This window comes from Alexandromys fortis, unplaced genomic scaffold (assembly GCF_014885135.2).
Source record: "Alexandromys fortis isolate MF-2015 unplaced genomic scaffold, M_Fortis_MF-2015_v1.1 scaffold_138, whole genome shotgun sequence".
Lineage (NCBI taxonomy): Eukaryota > Metazoa > Chordata > Mammalia > Rodentia > Cricetidae > Alexandromys > Alexandromys fortis.
The window spans coordinates 1,564,014-1,581,551 of NW_026068034.1; the positions used below are offsets into that span (position 1 = coordinate 1,564,014).

Below are 17,538 nucleotides of genomic sequence, written 5' to 3' on the forward strand. Positions count from 1 at the left end.
AGGTTTATGACATCACACTAGGATTTTTTGAGCTGGAGATCCAACCCAAGGTTTTGTGTATGCCAGGCAAATGCTGTATCAACTGAGCTACCTTGCCACCATCACCCTCAGCCTTCAATCTACTAAAAAAAAAAGTATAGATAAACAAATGTGAGTTTAGCCAACTTGTATATATGTATGGAGTCAGGGGACAAGTCAGTCAAGTCTTCCTGTCGACACAGCTCAGATCTCTCCCTGGCTCTCTGCAGGTCACAGCTCTCTTCCCACTGTAGGACTGGAGGTTTTATGTTCCAGAATGTCTGTCTCTCCAGTGCCTCCTCTCTTCCCACTGCACATCATATTCTGAATCCTTTGCACCTCTCTCCTCCATGCCATAGTTCATTCCCTTGGAGCCAAGCCTATCACAGATTCGACACTTTATCCTGATGAGATTCTTCAGTGATTTGAGTGAACATTTTACTTATTTCAAAGTCAAAATAAGAAATGAATAAAAGCTGAATCATCAATGTAAAAATAATGGCCCAACGTCATGTTGCAATTACATGGAATGAGAAGCATTACTTGTGTAAGTTACTGGATGGTGTTAGCCTCCATAAATGTCCAGTTTCTTCCTTCAGGCAATAATTTCCCAAATTCTGGGGGAAGGAGTCACTTAGGGCCAGTAAGATGGCTCAGTGGGTAAAAACACTAGCTGCAAAGACTGACAATCTGAGTTTGACCCTCAGAACCACGCATGGTGGAAGGAAAGAACAGGCTCCTAGAAGTTGTCCTAACCCTCACACGTGTACCCTCACCACATAAACAAAATAATACAAAGCTGGCATGGTGGAGCACACATGTAATCCCTCCACTTGGGAGGGGGTGGCGGGAGGATCAGACCAAATTACACAACATGAGACCGTGTCTCAAAATATCAAAATAAATAAGTGTAACTTAAGATTTTGTTACAGTTTTTATGATGTTGAGGATCTGACCCAGGGCTTTGTGCATGGTAGGCACATACTTTACAATTAAGCTATATCCCAAACCCTCCATGTATTTTGATTCGTCTATTAAAATTCCAAGGTTCCGAAGGCACTTGACACCAAGCCTAACAGCCTAGTTCGATTCCAGGAACCCACAAAACAGAGAATCAATCCTGCAAATTGTCCTCTGAACTCCGCACACACTACAAACAAGGAAACAAATAAACATATATGTGAGTGTGTGTATGCATGCATACAAACATCAATGTAATTAAAACAACAACGACGAAAGGGCTATAAACGCCTTAACTCCACCAGTCAGCAAACCCTGCTACACCGAAAGGCCGCGACAGCGCCACAGGGTCCCCACAAACAACGTGATCAGAGCGGGCCCAGTAGGCCTCTCCGCACCCCACCCACCCACGCCCCTCCTCTTAGAGAGCAAAAAGCTAAAAACAGCCACTTCCTGCCTGGCGGCCCTCTGACGTCAGAGGCGCGGTACGGCAGGAGGAAGTGCCCTTGGCGGAAGTGCCCGCCTCGCAGAGCTTGGTTAGGATGGATGCAGGTCGCTTCCTTCTGCGTCGACTCCGAGCGCCCTTCCGCTCCCTGGCTCTGAACGCGTTCATGGACGCGCCACGCGCCAGGGCCGTGCACGACGGGGGCGGCCCCCGAAGGCTCGCCATCGAAGGCAACATCGGTAAGGGCCAGAAAGTGGCTTTCGAGCCTTGGCCTCCGCCGAGTAGGTGACTGGCAGGCTGGGAAAGGAAACTGGGCTCAGATCCTGCCCCAGTCCGGCCCACTCACCCCCTTCTGCTGCCACCACCCGACCTGCTGTTTCTGCTTGTCAGGGTTTTTCTCCCACAGTGCACCGTGGGTTTTGATTTTGGGGACATTGGGCCTCAGAACCCGGCCACCTACTCACCCATGGGGACGTAAAAGCCACGCAAGCTGCAGATAGCCCCAGAATGGTACGGGTTTACTGGCGTGTTTCTTTCGCTAGAAATAGACGCTACAGTGTGCCATTTGTTTTCCCAAAATAGGATTGCCAGATTTAGCAAGAATAAAAATAAATGCCCAGTTTACATAGAATTAAAGGTAATTTTAGTATGCCACACGCAGTATTCGGGACATACACTTCAAAATGACCCATTGTTTATTTAGACTCAGTTCTTAACAGATCCCGTCTTCACTATTTTGCCGTACCCCCGTGTTAGCTGCGCTGTGAATTATTACGGTGTCGTTTTATTTTATTTTGAGGCGGTCACTATGTAGCCCTAGCTGGCTTGGAACTTGCTATTTAAACCAAGGTGGTCTCGAACTCCCAGACATTTGCTTGCTTCTTTTGGAAAGATCTCATTTTTTAAACTTAGAAGTATGTATAACATTTTTGGTTACAAGTAGTCCGGCATCTTAAATTAAAAAGAAAAAAAAATTGAAGCCAAATGGTTCAAGTTAATGTTGCTGAATTCTGAGAGCGCTGGCCTCTGCACAGAGACCTGGTCCGTAATGGGAGTCAGCAGGGATGGAGTGCTGAAGACAGTCCTGCAGCAGATAGTGTTTCTCATTTTGTCCATACGTCAAACCACCCTGTTTCCATCTTCCCTGTGCCCGCACCGTTCTTGGCCCGAGGACACAGCCATGAACAGAGCATGTAAAAATTCTCCACTCGTGGGATTTGAAGAGGGAGGGATACAGGGGTCGGTCCCTATTGAACTATAGAGTGAGCAAGGTGAACAGTGAAGGTAGTGATGAGGAAGATGAAGAAAGATCAAGGATGAGAGATTGAGGGTGATTATTTTCTACAGCTGGTAATTGATGATGTGAGACAGAGAACCGTGTGAGTAGTTAAGGAGCCTCAGTCCAGGCAGCGCAAGTAGGAAAACCTGGGGATCGAAAGGTGTGTGCGGAGAAGAGGAGGGAATCCATCTCGGCCGGAGTGGGATGGCGGAGGAAAGCGGTGGAGGGAGATGAGGGTTCGTAGATGAAGGATGACCAGGGTATGTAGATCCCAGAAGCCATCGTGGGTTTTACCCTGAGACAGGAAGTCGTTCAGTGGTTTGAGGAGTTGAGGGACAACGGCATCACCTGTCCAATGCATTGAAAGTGGAAGACGTCGTTCGGGAAGCCATTGCAATGGTGACAGGATAAGTTGGGCCCAGGTGAAGGTTACATTTTAAGGTAAGGCCAGCTGGACCTGGTGATAGCTGAGCCGTGTAGTGTTGGGCAGGTCAGTGGTGACCTCAGTCGTTTTCACTTGGACAGCCTGGAAGACTTAGTTTGGATTTTTCTTTTAAATGTGTGTTTGCTTGCATACTTATTTTTTTTGTGCCACTGAAGTCCATCCAAGCCTTTTAAAAAAATGTTTTAAAGATTATTTTGTTTTTAGTTTTGTTCTGTGTGTGAGCATGTGCAGGTTCCCTCATAGGCTGGAGAGTTACAGGTGTGAGCCACCTGCATGGGTTGTGGGAACCAAATTCAGGTCCTCTGGGAGGTACTCTTAACTGCTAAGCCATTTCTCTAGCCCAGACCGTGTGTTTTGTTTTTGTGTTGTGCGCCTCTCCCCCATCAGAATCTTGCTTCTGTAGTTCAGGCAGGCCTTGAACTCCTGTGGAGCTCAAGCTGACCTTCTAGTACCTGGATTTACAGTCACGCAATAACACACCCAGCTCAGTTTGTCTTAGAAGTCTGGGAAGAACAGATTGTGTTAGTGGTTTCAAGAGTTGGGTTTTTTCCTGGAACTGCTCTTGTAGACCAGGCTGGCCTCAAACTCACAGAGATCCGCCTGTCTCTGCTTCCTGAGTGCTGGGATTAAAAATGTGCACCACCACCGCCTGGCTTTCAAGAGTCTTAAGGATGTTTTGGGTTTGCTGTGTGGCTATTGGATAACCAAGTAGAAGTTGAGTTGTGAGTGGAAGTGCAGTGCTAGACATATAGGTGGTATTTAAGCCAGAAGACTGTAGTGAAGGGAAGTCCTATGGCCTGAGGACCTCAATAGGTCAGGAAGATGAGGAGTCCTGGGCAGAGAAGCCGCAGAGGGAGGAGGAGGAAGAAAGACAGTGACATCCTGGAAACCGAGCAGAGCAGTTAAAGGGAGGGGATGTGGATTGAATAATACTGTTTGAGTGGAGATTTGGGTGATCTTGAACAGTTTCAGGAGGAGACTTGAAAGCCTGCTCATCCCAGATTCCAGGAGAATGGGGGTGAAGAATTGCAGAGGGTAGGTTAATAGCTGACATGTTCCCTAGACGAGCATGCCATGGGTTGATAGCTGCAAGTGGAAGAGGGTTTGCACTTTTTTTTTTTTTGGAGGGGGGTTTTGTTTTTGAGACAGGGTTTCTCTATGTAGACCAGGCTGGCTTTGGACTCAGAGATCCACCTGCCTCTGCCTCGTGAGTGCTGGAATTAAAGGTGCAAGCCACCACTGCCCAGCAATTTTTCTTTTTGTGAAAGAGTAAAACATGTTAGTTTATTTAAAAAAAATGGTCTAGTTGCTAGAATGCATTTTTTTTTTACATTTTTTATTGCATTTATCTACTGTGGTTGTGTGTTTGTGTCATGGCTCCCGTGTGGAGGTCAGAGTAACAGCATTCATCTTTCTGTCTTCCTGTTTTTGGATGCAAAACTGCCTTACCCTCCTGATGCCATGACTTCCTCCCATGACAGACTCAAACTGTGAAATAAGCCTTTCCTTCCTTCAATTGTTTTGTCAGGTAGTTTGCCATAGTAACAAGAAAAATAAGGTAGTGGCAGAACAAGAGGTTCACAGAGGATGACTGGCCCGATGTTGGTGAACCCGTACATGCTAGTTTATCCTGTTGGCAGCAGGCGGCCGTCTGGGCTACTGTAAAGTTGAAGTCAGTGTGCCATAACCAGATTACTTTCTAGAAAGATCAGGCTACAGTAAATGAATAAACAGACGCTTCATAGAGTGGACACTTTCCGTGTCAGGGTTGTTGGGGGACCCATAGTCTTTTTCCAGTTTGCCTAATGCACAAGTTTCTTTGCTGTAGTTGAAGGAGGAAAGACGACACGGGCTTGAATGGAGAGAGAAAGAAATGGCACTTCAAAGGATTGTCTCAAGTTGAGATTGCCAGGATGTAGTGGCTTCTTAGAGGTTGGTAGAGGAGGAGGGTGCTCGGGTTTATGGTTTGGATTGTGACTCAGGACGCAGAGGATGGATTAAAGGAAGAGATGTTCTGAAGAGATACAAGTGATACATTTTGGCTGAGGAGTCTGTGAGACACACTGAGGAGATCTGAGCAGATTGACTGTGTACCCAAAGTGCAGAGAGACTGGTAATGGTGCTAAGATGCCAGGCATGGAGCTGGGGACAGGTAGGAGTAGGTGCAGCAGAGTGACCTGGAAGACTCGTCTGACTTGGCTTTAGTCACCAACGGCTCCCATCACCACACACTCGGATGACATGTCCCACACAGAGTTACTCATCCTGTGTGGGCTGGCAGAACTTCCTACCCTGACTGTGTGCACCTACGTGCTGTTGAGATGGCACGTTCAGTACCTTCCCTGGGTCGGAGTCACCAGTGCCCTGTTTAGCTTTGTGTTGTCCTGCCTTTGCTCTCAGTCAGTGATTGCCAGAGTCCTGTCCCAGCTCATCCATGTGGGTTAGTCATTGGTACACAGAGGAAAAGGGATGGCTTCGGGTGTGATCCTGAAGCCAGGCACGGGTGTTTGCTGCAGGTGAAAGTTTGGCACCTAGAACTCCTGAAGTCCCAACAGTAAAATCCCTAGCTGATCTAGTTCTGTTCATCCTGGATCTGTGTCTCCCACTGTCTCCTGAAGTCCATTGTTGTGTGACTACAAACCCCATTTGAAGTACAAGTTGCCATATGAGATAATATCTGTGGGCCATCTGAGTCCATTCTGATTTTTTCACTGTCAGAGACCTAATGTGAGAAGAGGAGACAGTAAAATCCTCCAGTTTGGAGACTTGTGTGTAAGGCAGTAGAGGACTTTGCTAAATTCATGTTTTTCCTGCATTCAAAAAGATATCTTATGCATATTGGTGTGTCTTTTACTTGTATCAAATTTTAAAAATGAGCAAAGAATCCTTGTGAGGAAGAACCTACCTCTTTCTAATACTGGATTCTCTTGTCTCTGAGTCACCGCATTCATATCCCCCCATTCCTATTCTTAGTACCTGGCCGGGCACCCAGCATGGGAAAGGAGTCTGTCTTCATGAAGTGAGCTCCCAGCCTGGCTGGTGAGAGGGCAAGAATGAACAAATAATTACAGTCTAATGCCTTGGTGAACTAGAGCAGGCAGTGATTAATTCTGCCTGGAGATGGAGTGGCCCTGGAGAGAGTTCAAGGAGGCTTCAGAGGAAGCGACAGTGGAAGGCTGAGTCAAGGCACGGTGGCGAAGGAGAGCTCCGACAGTCAGCTCTCGCCTGCAGCAAGGCTAGTTCTCATCGTGTTCTGAGCTAGGAAAAACCTTTTTTTCCCCTTATAAATAGTTTCCCGTGAGAAGAAAGAAAAAGAAGGAAAGAAACCAAATAAACTTATTAAGTGTCTTTAATACTTGTTGACTAAGTTTTCCCAGAATGGTTTTAGGATTAGAACTTTTATGGTCCTGGGCTTAGTGTCAAGGTTGGAGAAGAGGAAGGACTGTGAGGGCAGAGCTTAGCTTCAGCTGAGCTAAGGTGCTCTGAGAGCTTCTGTGGGTGAGTACACACAGCGGCAGATGCAGTTCCTGACATAAAGACTACATTTTCTCTTCTTTCTTTCTTTCTTTCTTTCTTTCTTTCTTTCTTTCTTTCTTTCTTTCTTTCTCTTTCTTTCTTTCTTTCTTTCTTTCTTTCTCTTTCTTTCTTTCTTTTTTATTTTAATTTATTTATTTATTAAAGATTTCTGTCTCTTCCCCACCGCCGCCTCCCCTTTCTTTCTTCCTTTCTTTCTTCCTTCCTTCCTTCCTTCCTTCCTTCCTTCCTTCCTTTCTTTCTTTCTTTCTTTCTTTCTTTCTTTTTTTCCAGACAAGATTTCTCTGTAGCTTTGGTGGCTGTCATGGAACTAGCTCTTGTAGATCAGGCCAGGCTGGCCTCAAACTCACAGAGACCTGCCTGCCTCTGCCTCCCAAGTGCTGGGATTAAAGGTGTGCGTTACCACCACCTCCCAGCTAAGACTACATTTTCTTGGGAAGAAAGTTTTCGATATGCTGGACGTCTTATTTATCTTTACTGCCCTCTGACTTTAGTAAAGGCTTTTGAATTTTTTCCCTCATGTTTTCCGTCTTATTGAGGAAAAGAAAATGCCAGGTATGGTGTTGCACACCTTTAATTCCAGCACTAGGGAGGCACAAGCAAGTGGATCTTTGAGTTTGAGGCCAGCCTGATCTACAGAGCTAGTCCTAGGACAGCCAGGGCTACACAGAGAAACCCTGTCTTGAACTCCCCCCAAAAGAGAAAATGACCAGAGGTGATAGTGTATTTTGAAAGTCCCCATGAGATTCTGGAATAGTAAATTTAGAATATAGAAAATACGGCATCTGGGGCATTAGGTCAGCTTCTGTCTCTATCATATTGTAGCATAATTAACTGTAACACGCATGCAGTTATAGAACCGTTTGTGGGAAGAAAAGGCCATGATTTGGGAAAAGATGAGCAGTCACAGCAGAACTGTCTGGTTTGAGGCAGGACCATCTTAAAGGTAAAAACCTCACATGGTGCAGCAATAGGAAAGAACTTCCTGTATAATCAACATGGAGTTTACCAACAGCTTAGTCTCTAAAGGGAGACCGAGAGGTGGGACACAGTGAGACCAATAGCAGTAGCAGGGGGCTCTGAGTTATGCTAACTCCAAGACTAAAAAAAATTATCTAAAGAGAGGCTAGCAGTAGTCATGGTATTGTCAGTAGCAAGCCTCTGTGGTAGTGATGAGCCACACCCACTGTGAAACCTCTGAGAACCCTTTTATACATTTGTCTTTAAAGATTTTATTTTATTGTCTAATTATGTGTATGCAGAGCCTGCATGCAATACCTGTTGAGGACAAAAGAGGGCATTGGATCCCCTGGACCGGAGTTATAGTGAGTTGTCCGATGTGGATGCTAAGAATCGAACTAAGGTCCTCTGGAAGAATAGTAGCGATGACAACACTGGAAGGTTACACCATCTCCAGACTTTATTTAAATACCTTGATTTTTGAAGTGATAATTCCACAAGTGTGGATGGTGCCTGGGCACAGCTCAGTTCTTTTTTTTTTTTTTTTTCTTTTGGTTTTTTGAGACAGGGTTTTCTGTAGTTTTTTGCAGCCTGTTCTGGAACTCTCTCTGTAGACCAGGCTGGCCTCGAACTCACAGAGATCCACCTGCCTCTGCCTCCCAAGTGCTGGGATTAAAGGTGTGCGCCACCACTGCCTGGCACAGCTTAGTTCCAGTGGTATTCATTCAGTAAATGCTATACCCCATAGTGAGTTACCCAGGCTTTCCCAGTTCTCGGAACCTTCCCTCACTGTTTACTGTCTTTCTATGATGCTGTTGGCTTCTGGTTACTAAGCCGGCTTTCTAGAAGGCTTGGAGTTGGTGGGAGCTGTGAACAGGGTGCCCTGAACGTCAGAAGTGATTGTTCCAGTAATTGGAACTGTAGGTTTCCCATTGTATTTGTTGACTTTCCAGGTTTTGAGTATTTAACTGGCATGACTCGAAGTCTCAGAGTTCTGACTGCCCTGTCATGAATTGGCACCATCTGATCTCAGGTAGGCAGCTGGTGCTCCCTAGCCTGCAGAGGCTTCCCATCTTTCCCTTTCAAAGATGCAAGCAGAGCTAATGATCATTCAGTTCTAATCAGCAGAGCAGCTGCCTTCATCTTTTTGTCTTATTTTTTAACTTTTTATTTGTTTGATTTGAGACGGTCTCACTTCTTAGCTGAGGCTGGCCTGGAATATGCTCTGTAGCCCAGGCTGGCCTCCAACTTGCAGTAGTTTTCCTCTATTCTTGGCCTCCCAGTTGCAGAGCTTATGGGCACAAGCCACAATGCCTAGTTTTTTTCATATTACGTTAAGTAGTTCTCAGGAGCTGGCAAGATGGCACAGTGGGTAAAGGCACTTGCTGCCAAATCCACGGACCTGAATTCAGTCCCCAGGGCCTCAGATGGTGTAAGGAGAGAAACCACTCCTGCAAGTTGTCCTCTGTCCTCTGCACATGTCATGACACACAGGTAAATATCATTTTAAATGTCTAAATAACTTTTCAGCCTAAATATAAGGACCATCTTTAAGACTTACTGAACAACCTACACTCTAAATATTAGCTACCTAGGCCACATATTTTAAGCTGATATCCACTCAGTACAGGCAGCACCTCAGCCTGTTGGTAACTCTCCAACGTAGCAGGACTTGGGAGCTCACTAGAGAAGTCACTGTGATTAGAGGTGAGACGTTGGGCTTGGAAGAGGAAGGATTAAGCTGCTGGCCTGGAGCTGCGAGGGAAGGGAAAGAGTTTTACTCACCTCTGTGTGGGAAGAGCAGAGGCAGAGCAAGAGGAACAGGCAAAGTTGGATGGAGGTGGGACAGAGAAGAGCGTGACTGCAAAACTGTTTGTACTCCTCCTGTGTTCTCAGAGGAGTGGGGTGCTGTGACGAATGCCACAGATTGATGTGTGGGCTCCCTGCTGAGACAAGGCACTTCTGATCAGTCACACACTCACTCTCTCCTCTCCCTCCCTCTCCCTCTCTCTCTTTCTTGGTTCCATTTGGCGTCCCAGAGAAAGACCACTTCTAATAACAGAGATTGAGATTCAGGGCTCTTCTGAAGGCTTTTTCTGCCTTTTTTTCCTAAAGAGAAGGTCTTATTACATAGTTTTGTCTTGCCTAGAACTCAATATGTAGACCAGGTGGCCTCAAACTCAAAGAGCTCTGCCTGCCTCTGCCTCCCAGGTGCTGGGATTGGAGGTGGGAGCTACCACATTTCAGACTGGTCCTTTTTGAAGGGAACTGAAATTAATATTTTGTTTGTGGAGGCAGAATGTGGGGCTAGTTTTGGTTTTCAGTCCTAGCAAAGCCCCATCCTCCACCTGGAGAAACAGTTGTCATTGTAATAATGGAGTCACATCTAGAACACCATGCCACTCGGAAAGGATTAGCCAGCCCAGTGTAGAGGTGTCAGCGTCCGCTGAGACTTGGCACCTGAGGGCCGTCTGAGAAAACCCTTGACGGCTGGGTAGGAATTGACCAGGAATGGAAAGGGCATGTTCCAGCAGACGTGAGAGCAGTGCAGTCTGCTTTCAGGAGAGAGCATGGTATGAGTAGGGGCGCAAGGTGCTGGGGCCAGCTGGAAAGCTGAGGCATAAAAGGGTAGGGAGGGACCTGTTGTATCCAGACCCCGCTTAGAGGAAGGCAATAGGGCCAGCAAGATGGCTCAGCCCTGACCACCTGAGCTCAACTCTAGGACCCATGTGGAAGTAGAGAACTAAACTCTCATAAGCTGTTCTCTGACCTCCACACACCCACCATTGTACATAAAAATAAATGAGTGTACTTTTAGAAAAAACAAAGGCTGGTGAGATGGCTTAGGAAGCAAAGATGTTTTCCGTCAAGGCTGATGACCCGAGTTTGGTCCCCAGGACCCACATGAAGAGATCCAACTCCCACAATTTGTCTTCTCACCTCCCTATGCATGTCATGGCACGCCACCTCACCCCAGGTGATGAGTGGAGATATGCATGTATGTATATGTATATATTGTTGTTGATGAAAGCAATAGGATTTTGGTATTGAGACAGTGTCTCATTATGTATCCTGGCTGGCCTCATACGCACTGTCTAACCCCAACTGACCTAGACTCATGAACTTCCTGCCCCAGCATTTCTGATTGTACAGGGTACCCCACCACGCCCAGTCCTGGCAGCATTTTAAGATGTACTTCACATGCAACACAGCTGTGGTGTGGAGGTTCAGTTGCAGAGAGAACAGCTAGAGTGAGAGAGGCAGGGGACCATACTGCTCCTGTTATGGAGGTGCAAACAGAAGAGGAACAAACAAGGAGAAGTTAAGAGATACAGGCAAATGGCCTTGGGGCCTCTGGAGGTCTGGCAGAGGCCGTCCTTACAGCAGCGGGTTTTACCTTGCTCTAGGTCTGGAGGGTGGGGGAGCTCCACATGGTGAGTGGAGGATGAGTTTATTTGGGGAATACCCTGACTTTGAGCTGTGCCTGGGATGTCCAGAAGGTTCTGTCCACCCGGAATTCAGGACAGAGGTGTGCTAGATGTAGGTGTAAATGGAAATCAGTAGGGTCTTGTGGGACTAGGTTGGTTCCACCTCCTTGCCATCACCCCAATCAAGCCACAATTCACTGTTCTAATGACTTCTGCTTTCGCTCAGTCTTCTTTTTATGTTACAAATCTTTATTCTTTGTTTATTCTATGTGTCTTTTACATCATGTATCTTGATCCTATTTATTTCCCCATTATCTCCATCAATACCAACTAATCCCCCCAAATAAAACAAAATTTAAGAAAAGGGGAGAACTTAATCTCATCATGGAAGCTGCAGTGTGACACAGTGAGTCTCGCTGTGAACCCCTTTGTCCATGTATCTTTATTTGCAAGTGTTCATTTCAAAGAGTCATTGGTCTGATTCAATGAAAGCCTCTGGTTTCTACTACACTATCGATACTGGGCCCTCTCTAGGGCTCCTCTTGGATACCCTGTTGTTGCCCTGTGTCGTGGGGATCCTCAGCTTTGGGTCTATAGGTCAGATCCTTTCTTGTGCTCCAGCAGATTACAGATTGGGGGGATGATGGGGCGGACCAAGTCATGTCCTTGGGTCTGTGCCTGGGCAGCTATAGGGTTGGTCCACCAGGTGTGAAGTGCAGACAGCTCTCCTGTGCTTACAGTCTGCATTAACAGGGCTGACTCCATTATGCTTTCCTGGTGAGGGGCAGGGCCTGCTCTCCAGGTGTTGCATCAGCCCATTCTTACAGGTGGTGGAGTGGTCTTTAACAGGTGAGAAGGAGGGGTCAGAGAGATGGTTCAGTGTTAAGAACATTTTATTGCTATTACAGAAGAACTGTGTTCAGTTCCCAGCACCCCTGTGGTAACTCACAATCATCTAGACCTCCAGTTCCAGGGGATCTGACACCACACCCTCTTTTGGTCTGTGTGACTTCCAAGCACACAGGTGGTATACAGACATACATGCATACAGGCCAAGACACTCACACACAATAAAAAGTAAAAAGCTGAGAAGGAATCTTGTCATTTCCCTGCTGAAACCCATTGCTGACTTACCTTTGCCTGAAGAGCTCAAACCTGTGAGGCCCTGTGTGGCCTGCACTTGACTGCCTGTCTGCCTGGCCACCCCCATCCCCAACTCCCCATGCTACATCCCTGCCAGCTGCTTCTGGGGTTGCTCCTCCCAGACCTTGGTTCATGCTGCTGCCATGTGTAGGTTAGCCTTCATCCACCCTCAGCCTGACTACTGCTCATCCTTCGGGGCTTCCTTAGGTGACATTTCTTCAAAGGAGCCTTTTGAGCCTGCTGAGCTGCATCTGAGGCAGTCTGCATTTCCCTTTTCAGCACAGCGTGATTTATTAGTAGCTTCCTGTGTGTTTGCTTAGCGCCCATCATCCATGTCCTCTGAGGATAAAATGCATCCAGTAATTTATTACCAGCATACCCTAGTGCTCCACAATCCCAAGCAGTCTCCTGCGAGTGTTTTTAGGCTTGTTGACTCAGTGAGGCTCAGAATGGTCTTTCCTTCAACTTCGAGTTCCTCGAGCCTGGCTGTAGTCACATCACTAGTCTCACCCACTTGTGAAGGTTCTGTGTTCAGCAGTTACTAGATACCCTGCCTCTCAGAGGTTGATTCATTAAAGCTGCAGCCTGAATCCAAAGGCCATGTCTCCTTCCTGTTGCCCAGACTCACTGTGGTAGCTGGTTAGCTGCCCATCCTATCACCAGGCTGACAGTCATGGCTGCCAAGTTTTGAAGCTGGAAAAGCTGGCCCTTGCTCCCGTGAGATGGGCACTCGTGGCAGAGGTTAGTGGCTGCCTCCTTCACCCGGATTTGGGAAGCATCCCAACACGTGCCATTTGCATTGCAGCTGTGGGCAAATCCACCTTTGTGAAGTTACTCACGAATACTCACCCAGAGTGGCAGGTGGCTACAGAACCTGTAGCGACATGGCAGAATGTCCAAGCTGCTGGCACCCAAAAAGTAAGTTTCCAACTGTGGGGGGGTAGTTGGCAGACATGGGCAAGCAGTCCGTTTGGAATAATTTAATTTGTTGTAAGGAGATGAAGTAGCCCAGCTTGTCTGTTTTAAATAACTTCATTCCAGAAAGCAGGCCGCAGAGGATATGACTTGTTTGAATATATTTAGTTTTGATTTTTGTGGGTTCTGTATGTCTGTGTAAGCGCCTGCCTCCTGTCTGTGGTTTCCCAAGCCTGCCGAGCCATCCAGGCTCTGAAGATGAATGTTGTCATTCTTACCCTTAAGTATTTAAATTGTTGTTATTAAAGCTGACTGGCCGAATTAAAAGTCAATGAGGGTGTCACAGACATGGGAAGGGACCTTACTGAGCATCTGGTCACCCTTTGAGTCAATGCAGAGACAGCAACTCACATTTTTAAGGCACTGGTCTTAAAAATGCCTGCCAGGTCTCTTCCAGGCTGTTTTACTCACACCTCACCACTCAGCCCTATGTGAGCTCTGGAACTTGGGTTGAGTGGCTTGGTCTTGTTTTAGCCACTAAAGACTGGTCAGTTCTTCATATGTTGAACCACACTGAACCCCTATGACTGGGGCTCCTTGTCTTTTTAAATCGTAGCTTTTTGTGCTACCACAGCTGCTGTGTACAGAAGAGGCTAAGAGGGCTTTCTCCTTCTCAGACCTAATCTCTAGAACACCTCCAGGTTTCCCCCGGGCTGTTTTCCATTTTGAAGGCACTTTGTGTGAGCTGCAGCACGCAGTGCAGTGCGTTTCCTGTCCGCTCAGTTTACCGGGAGTGAGTGCTCCCGGTGCTCTGTGTGTAGAACACCTGGAGTGAGTCTGGACTCCAGGGCTGTTACCCCGTCCAGAGTGATGCTGCCTGTGTGGCTGGCATGCTGTGCTGATTGGAGCTATGTTTTGCCAGTCAGGCATGCAAGTTTATATGCTTGTAGGTATGCAGATGTGTAATTGTAAAATTTTAGAAAAATTAGGAACAGATTGTATGTTTTTCTAAGTATTCCAGAAGCAAGTAGTGACATTTTAAAATAGACTCACAAAATCTTTGCTGCTCCACTTGAGGAATATTGGAGCTGAGTTCTCCACTCCTTGGCTGCTCTTAGCTACTGATCCACCTTACCAGTCTGTTTGTTTGCCTTTTGAGACAGTCTTTTGTAGCCTAGGCTACCTTGAGCTCTTTCTTGGTCTTCTTGCTTTCACAGGATCCTGTCGCAGACCGTCACCCCTGCACCACACCTGGCTTTGTTGTTGTTTATTTGTTTGTTTTTTTCCTGTGGGTTCTGGGAATCCAACTCAGGTCCTCGAGCTTAGAAAGCAAACATTTCCTAGTCTTCCTTTTCTTTTACTTTCTTTTTTTTTGTGGGGGGGAGTCGGGAATTGGTGAAGATAGTTTAATAATAGGTGTGAGCTCAAGGATTAGGAAAAAAGACGCCCAAGAGAAGGTAAGATTCGTGAGAACATGGTGTGTGCTTCTCCAGCCTTCTTTCTTATTTTTCTTTTTCTTTTTTTTATTGGACTAAGGATTAAACCCAGACTTCCACACACTAGGCAAGCACTCTGCATCCTGGGTCATAACTGCTTTGTTATTATTACTTAATGGGCTGCCCGTTTGTCCCTTGATTTTTTTCTATTGTTTTCTTTCCCTCCTTCCCCCACCCCCACCCTGTGTGTGTGCATATATGCATGTGTGCCTGTGTGCACATCATTGAAGGCTTTCCCCCTTGTTTTTGGGATACAGTCTGTTCGTGCACTGACCCTAGAGTTAAAGGTATTCTGTCTCTGCTCTCCATCTTGCTATAGGAACACTGGGATTATAGACAGACATTACCATGCTACTCTGCCTGGCTTGACATTGGTTCTGGGGATTCAAACTCAGTTCTCATGCTTGTGGGGTGCCCCAAGATCTTCATCTCTTTTGTAATGTTTTCGTGAGCTCATTGTAGATAACATGCTCATACATGTTTCTGCTAATACATTTTTCTTTTTCTATATGGTATTTTAAATTTTTAGTTCTTTTTATTTAGCATGCATTGATGTTTTGCCAATGTCTGTGTGAGGATGTTAAGACCCCTGGAACTGGAGTTAGAGACAGTTGTGAACTGCCATGTAGGTGCCATCTCTCCAGCCCCTCTATATGGTATTTTATGATACAGTCTAGTGGGGAAAGGAAAGGTGTGCATGTCCCACAGTGTGTCCCACAGCATGCCTGTGGAGGCCCTGGTTTTATATTTTGGATTTTTGAGATAGGGTTTCTCTGTATTGCCCTGGTTGTCCTGGAACTCATTTTGTAGACCAGGCTGGTCTTGAACTTACGGAGATCCATCTGCCTCTGCCTCCCAAATGCTGAGAGTAAAGGCGTGCATCACCACTGTCAGGCCTGGTTTAGTTTTTGTGTAAGCAAATTTGTCCATTTTTCTTCACCATGTGTTACCTTTGGTGCTAAAGGCTGCCTGCCTGCCTTTCTCTCTCTCATGTGTGTGATATACATATGTGAGTGTGCGCAGGCATGTGGTGGCCGGAACAGGGTGTTGTTTTCCTCTGTCACTCTGCTCTGTTTCCTTACTACAGTGTCTCATTAAACCCGAAGCTAGGTTTTTCAGCTGGGCTGGCTAGCCAGGATTTGATTGTCTCTAATCACAAAAATTCTACTTTTTACAAGTCCTCATGCTTTCAGAGCAAGCCTTCGCATCCACTGAGCCATCTCCCCTGCCCCTGAGGTTTGGGGTTTATTTATTTATTTAATGAAGGTCAGAGAACAGCCTTCAGGAATCAGTTCTTCCAATAGATAGGTCCTTGGGATTGAACTTAGGTTGTCAGGCCTGAGAGCAGGTTCCTTTACCCTCTGAGCCACTTGGAGGCTCTGCTTTTTTGTTTTTGTTTTTTATGTCTCCAGTAGCTCAAGATTTTAAAAACATCCTCCTGTATTTCTTTCGGCTATATATGACTTTTAAAGTTGTAAGGCTCACCAGGTGGTGATGGTACACACCTTTAGTTCCAGTACTCGGGAGTACTCTGAGTTTGAGACCAGCCTGACCTGCAGAGTTAGTTTCAGGACAGCCAGGAATACACAGAGAAACTCTGTCTCCAAAAACAAAAGCAAAAGTTGTAAGTTGTTTTCGTGTGTGTGTGTGTGTGTGTGTGTGTGTGTGTGTGTGTGTTAGGTGTGTTTGCCTGCGCACTTGGATGGGGAGAACATCAGGTGTCCTGCTCTTTGACTTTCCACCTTACTCTCTTGAGACAGAACCTCTCACTAAACTCCACAGTGCTGAGATTACTAGCTTTCATGCAGCCATGCCCAACCTTTTATCTGGGTGTTGAGGGTCTAAACTCAGGTTCCCATGCTCATTCATCACTAATCCATCTCCTCAGCCTGCTTATTTATTTATTTATTTATTTATTTATTTATTTGTATTTTATGTGTATGAGTGTTTTGTTTGCATGTATGCCTGGTGCCCACAGTGGCCAGAAGAGGACATTAGATCCTCTAGAACTGGAGCTACTGATGATTGTGAGCTGGCATGTGGATGCTAGACATAAAACCCAGGTCCACTGGGGCAGCAGCGAGTACTGTTATCTCTGAGCCATCTCTCCAACCCCCATTTTATTTTTTAGACAAATACTTATCTCACTGTTCCAGTAGTGCTCTTGCTTATTCCTGCGTAGAAGTATGCTGTGTTGTAATACCCTCATTATCTTTTCAACCCTATTGCTGTTTTGATGGGAAGCGGTTGATTGTATTTGAATAGTATGACTCAATTCTCATAAGGAGTCCCTTGCCCAGGCTTTTAGACAATAGTAGTTGCCTCTAAGTGGAATCATTTAGAAGAGTTTTCCAGTATTCATAATTCATCTCTATCTTCCTGCTTTGAGTAGAGTTTGCAGAAGAATGTTAAATAACTGCAGGTGGGTGGTCATTACTCTTTTCTGCCCTGGATGAAGTTCCCTCTAAGGTCAGTATCCAGTCCTCTGTTACTCCCCATGGAAGGAGACCTTCTCACAATAATACGGGTGCTCACTTCTTCTCAGCAATGAACACTGAGCTTTCTTCTTAAGTCTTCCTGGTACCCTTTGCCGTGAGACAACCGTGACTGCTGCTGCTGCTCTGTTTAAAGGTGGGGTCTTTGGTTACCAGGCTGATCTGGAATTTGCTTTGTAACACTGCTGGCCTCAAACTCACATGGGTCCTCTGCCTCAGCCTTCCCTGTGCTACAACACCAAGCTTTGTCAACTTTTAAGAAGACTATTTTATATTTATAAAGTTTGAGGTGATTCATCAGTGCTGAGATGTGATTGTTTGTAGGGCAGAATCAGTTTAGACTTCTTAGGAGAAGGCAAATGTCTTTTCTTTCTTTCTTTCTTTCCTTTTTTTTTTTTTTTTTTTTTTTTTTTTTTTTTT

At 46.0% G+C, this 17,538-nt stretch overlaps 1 protein-coding gene across 3 annotated transcripts in view; it reads left to right on the forward strand.

Annotated features, from left to right (window-relative positions):
• Positions 1-1,489: 1,489 nt before the first annotated feature.
• Positions 1,490-17,538, forward strand: part of Dguok (deoxyguanosine kinase) — a 36,166-nt gene continuing 20,117 nt past the window's right edge. For 2 of the 3 annotated variants that reach the window (XM_050164877.1, XM_050164878.1), the window contains exons 1-2: positions 1,490-1,662; positions 13,018-13,130. In XM_050164877.1, coding sequence (XP_050020834.1) covers positions 1,521-1,662; positions 13,018-13,130 — 255 coding nt within the window. In that variant the 5' untranslated portion in view covers positions 1,490-1,520. The remainder of the gene's footprint in view (positions 1,663-13,017; positions 13,131-17,538) is intronic. The other variant, XM_050164879.1, reaches the window with a different exon arrangement.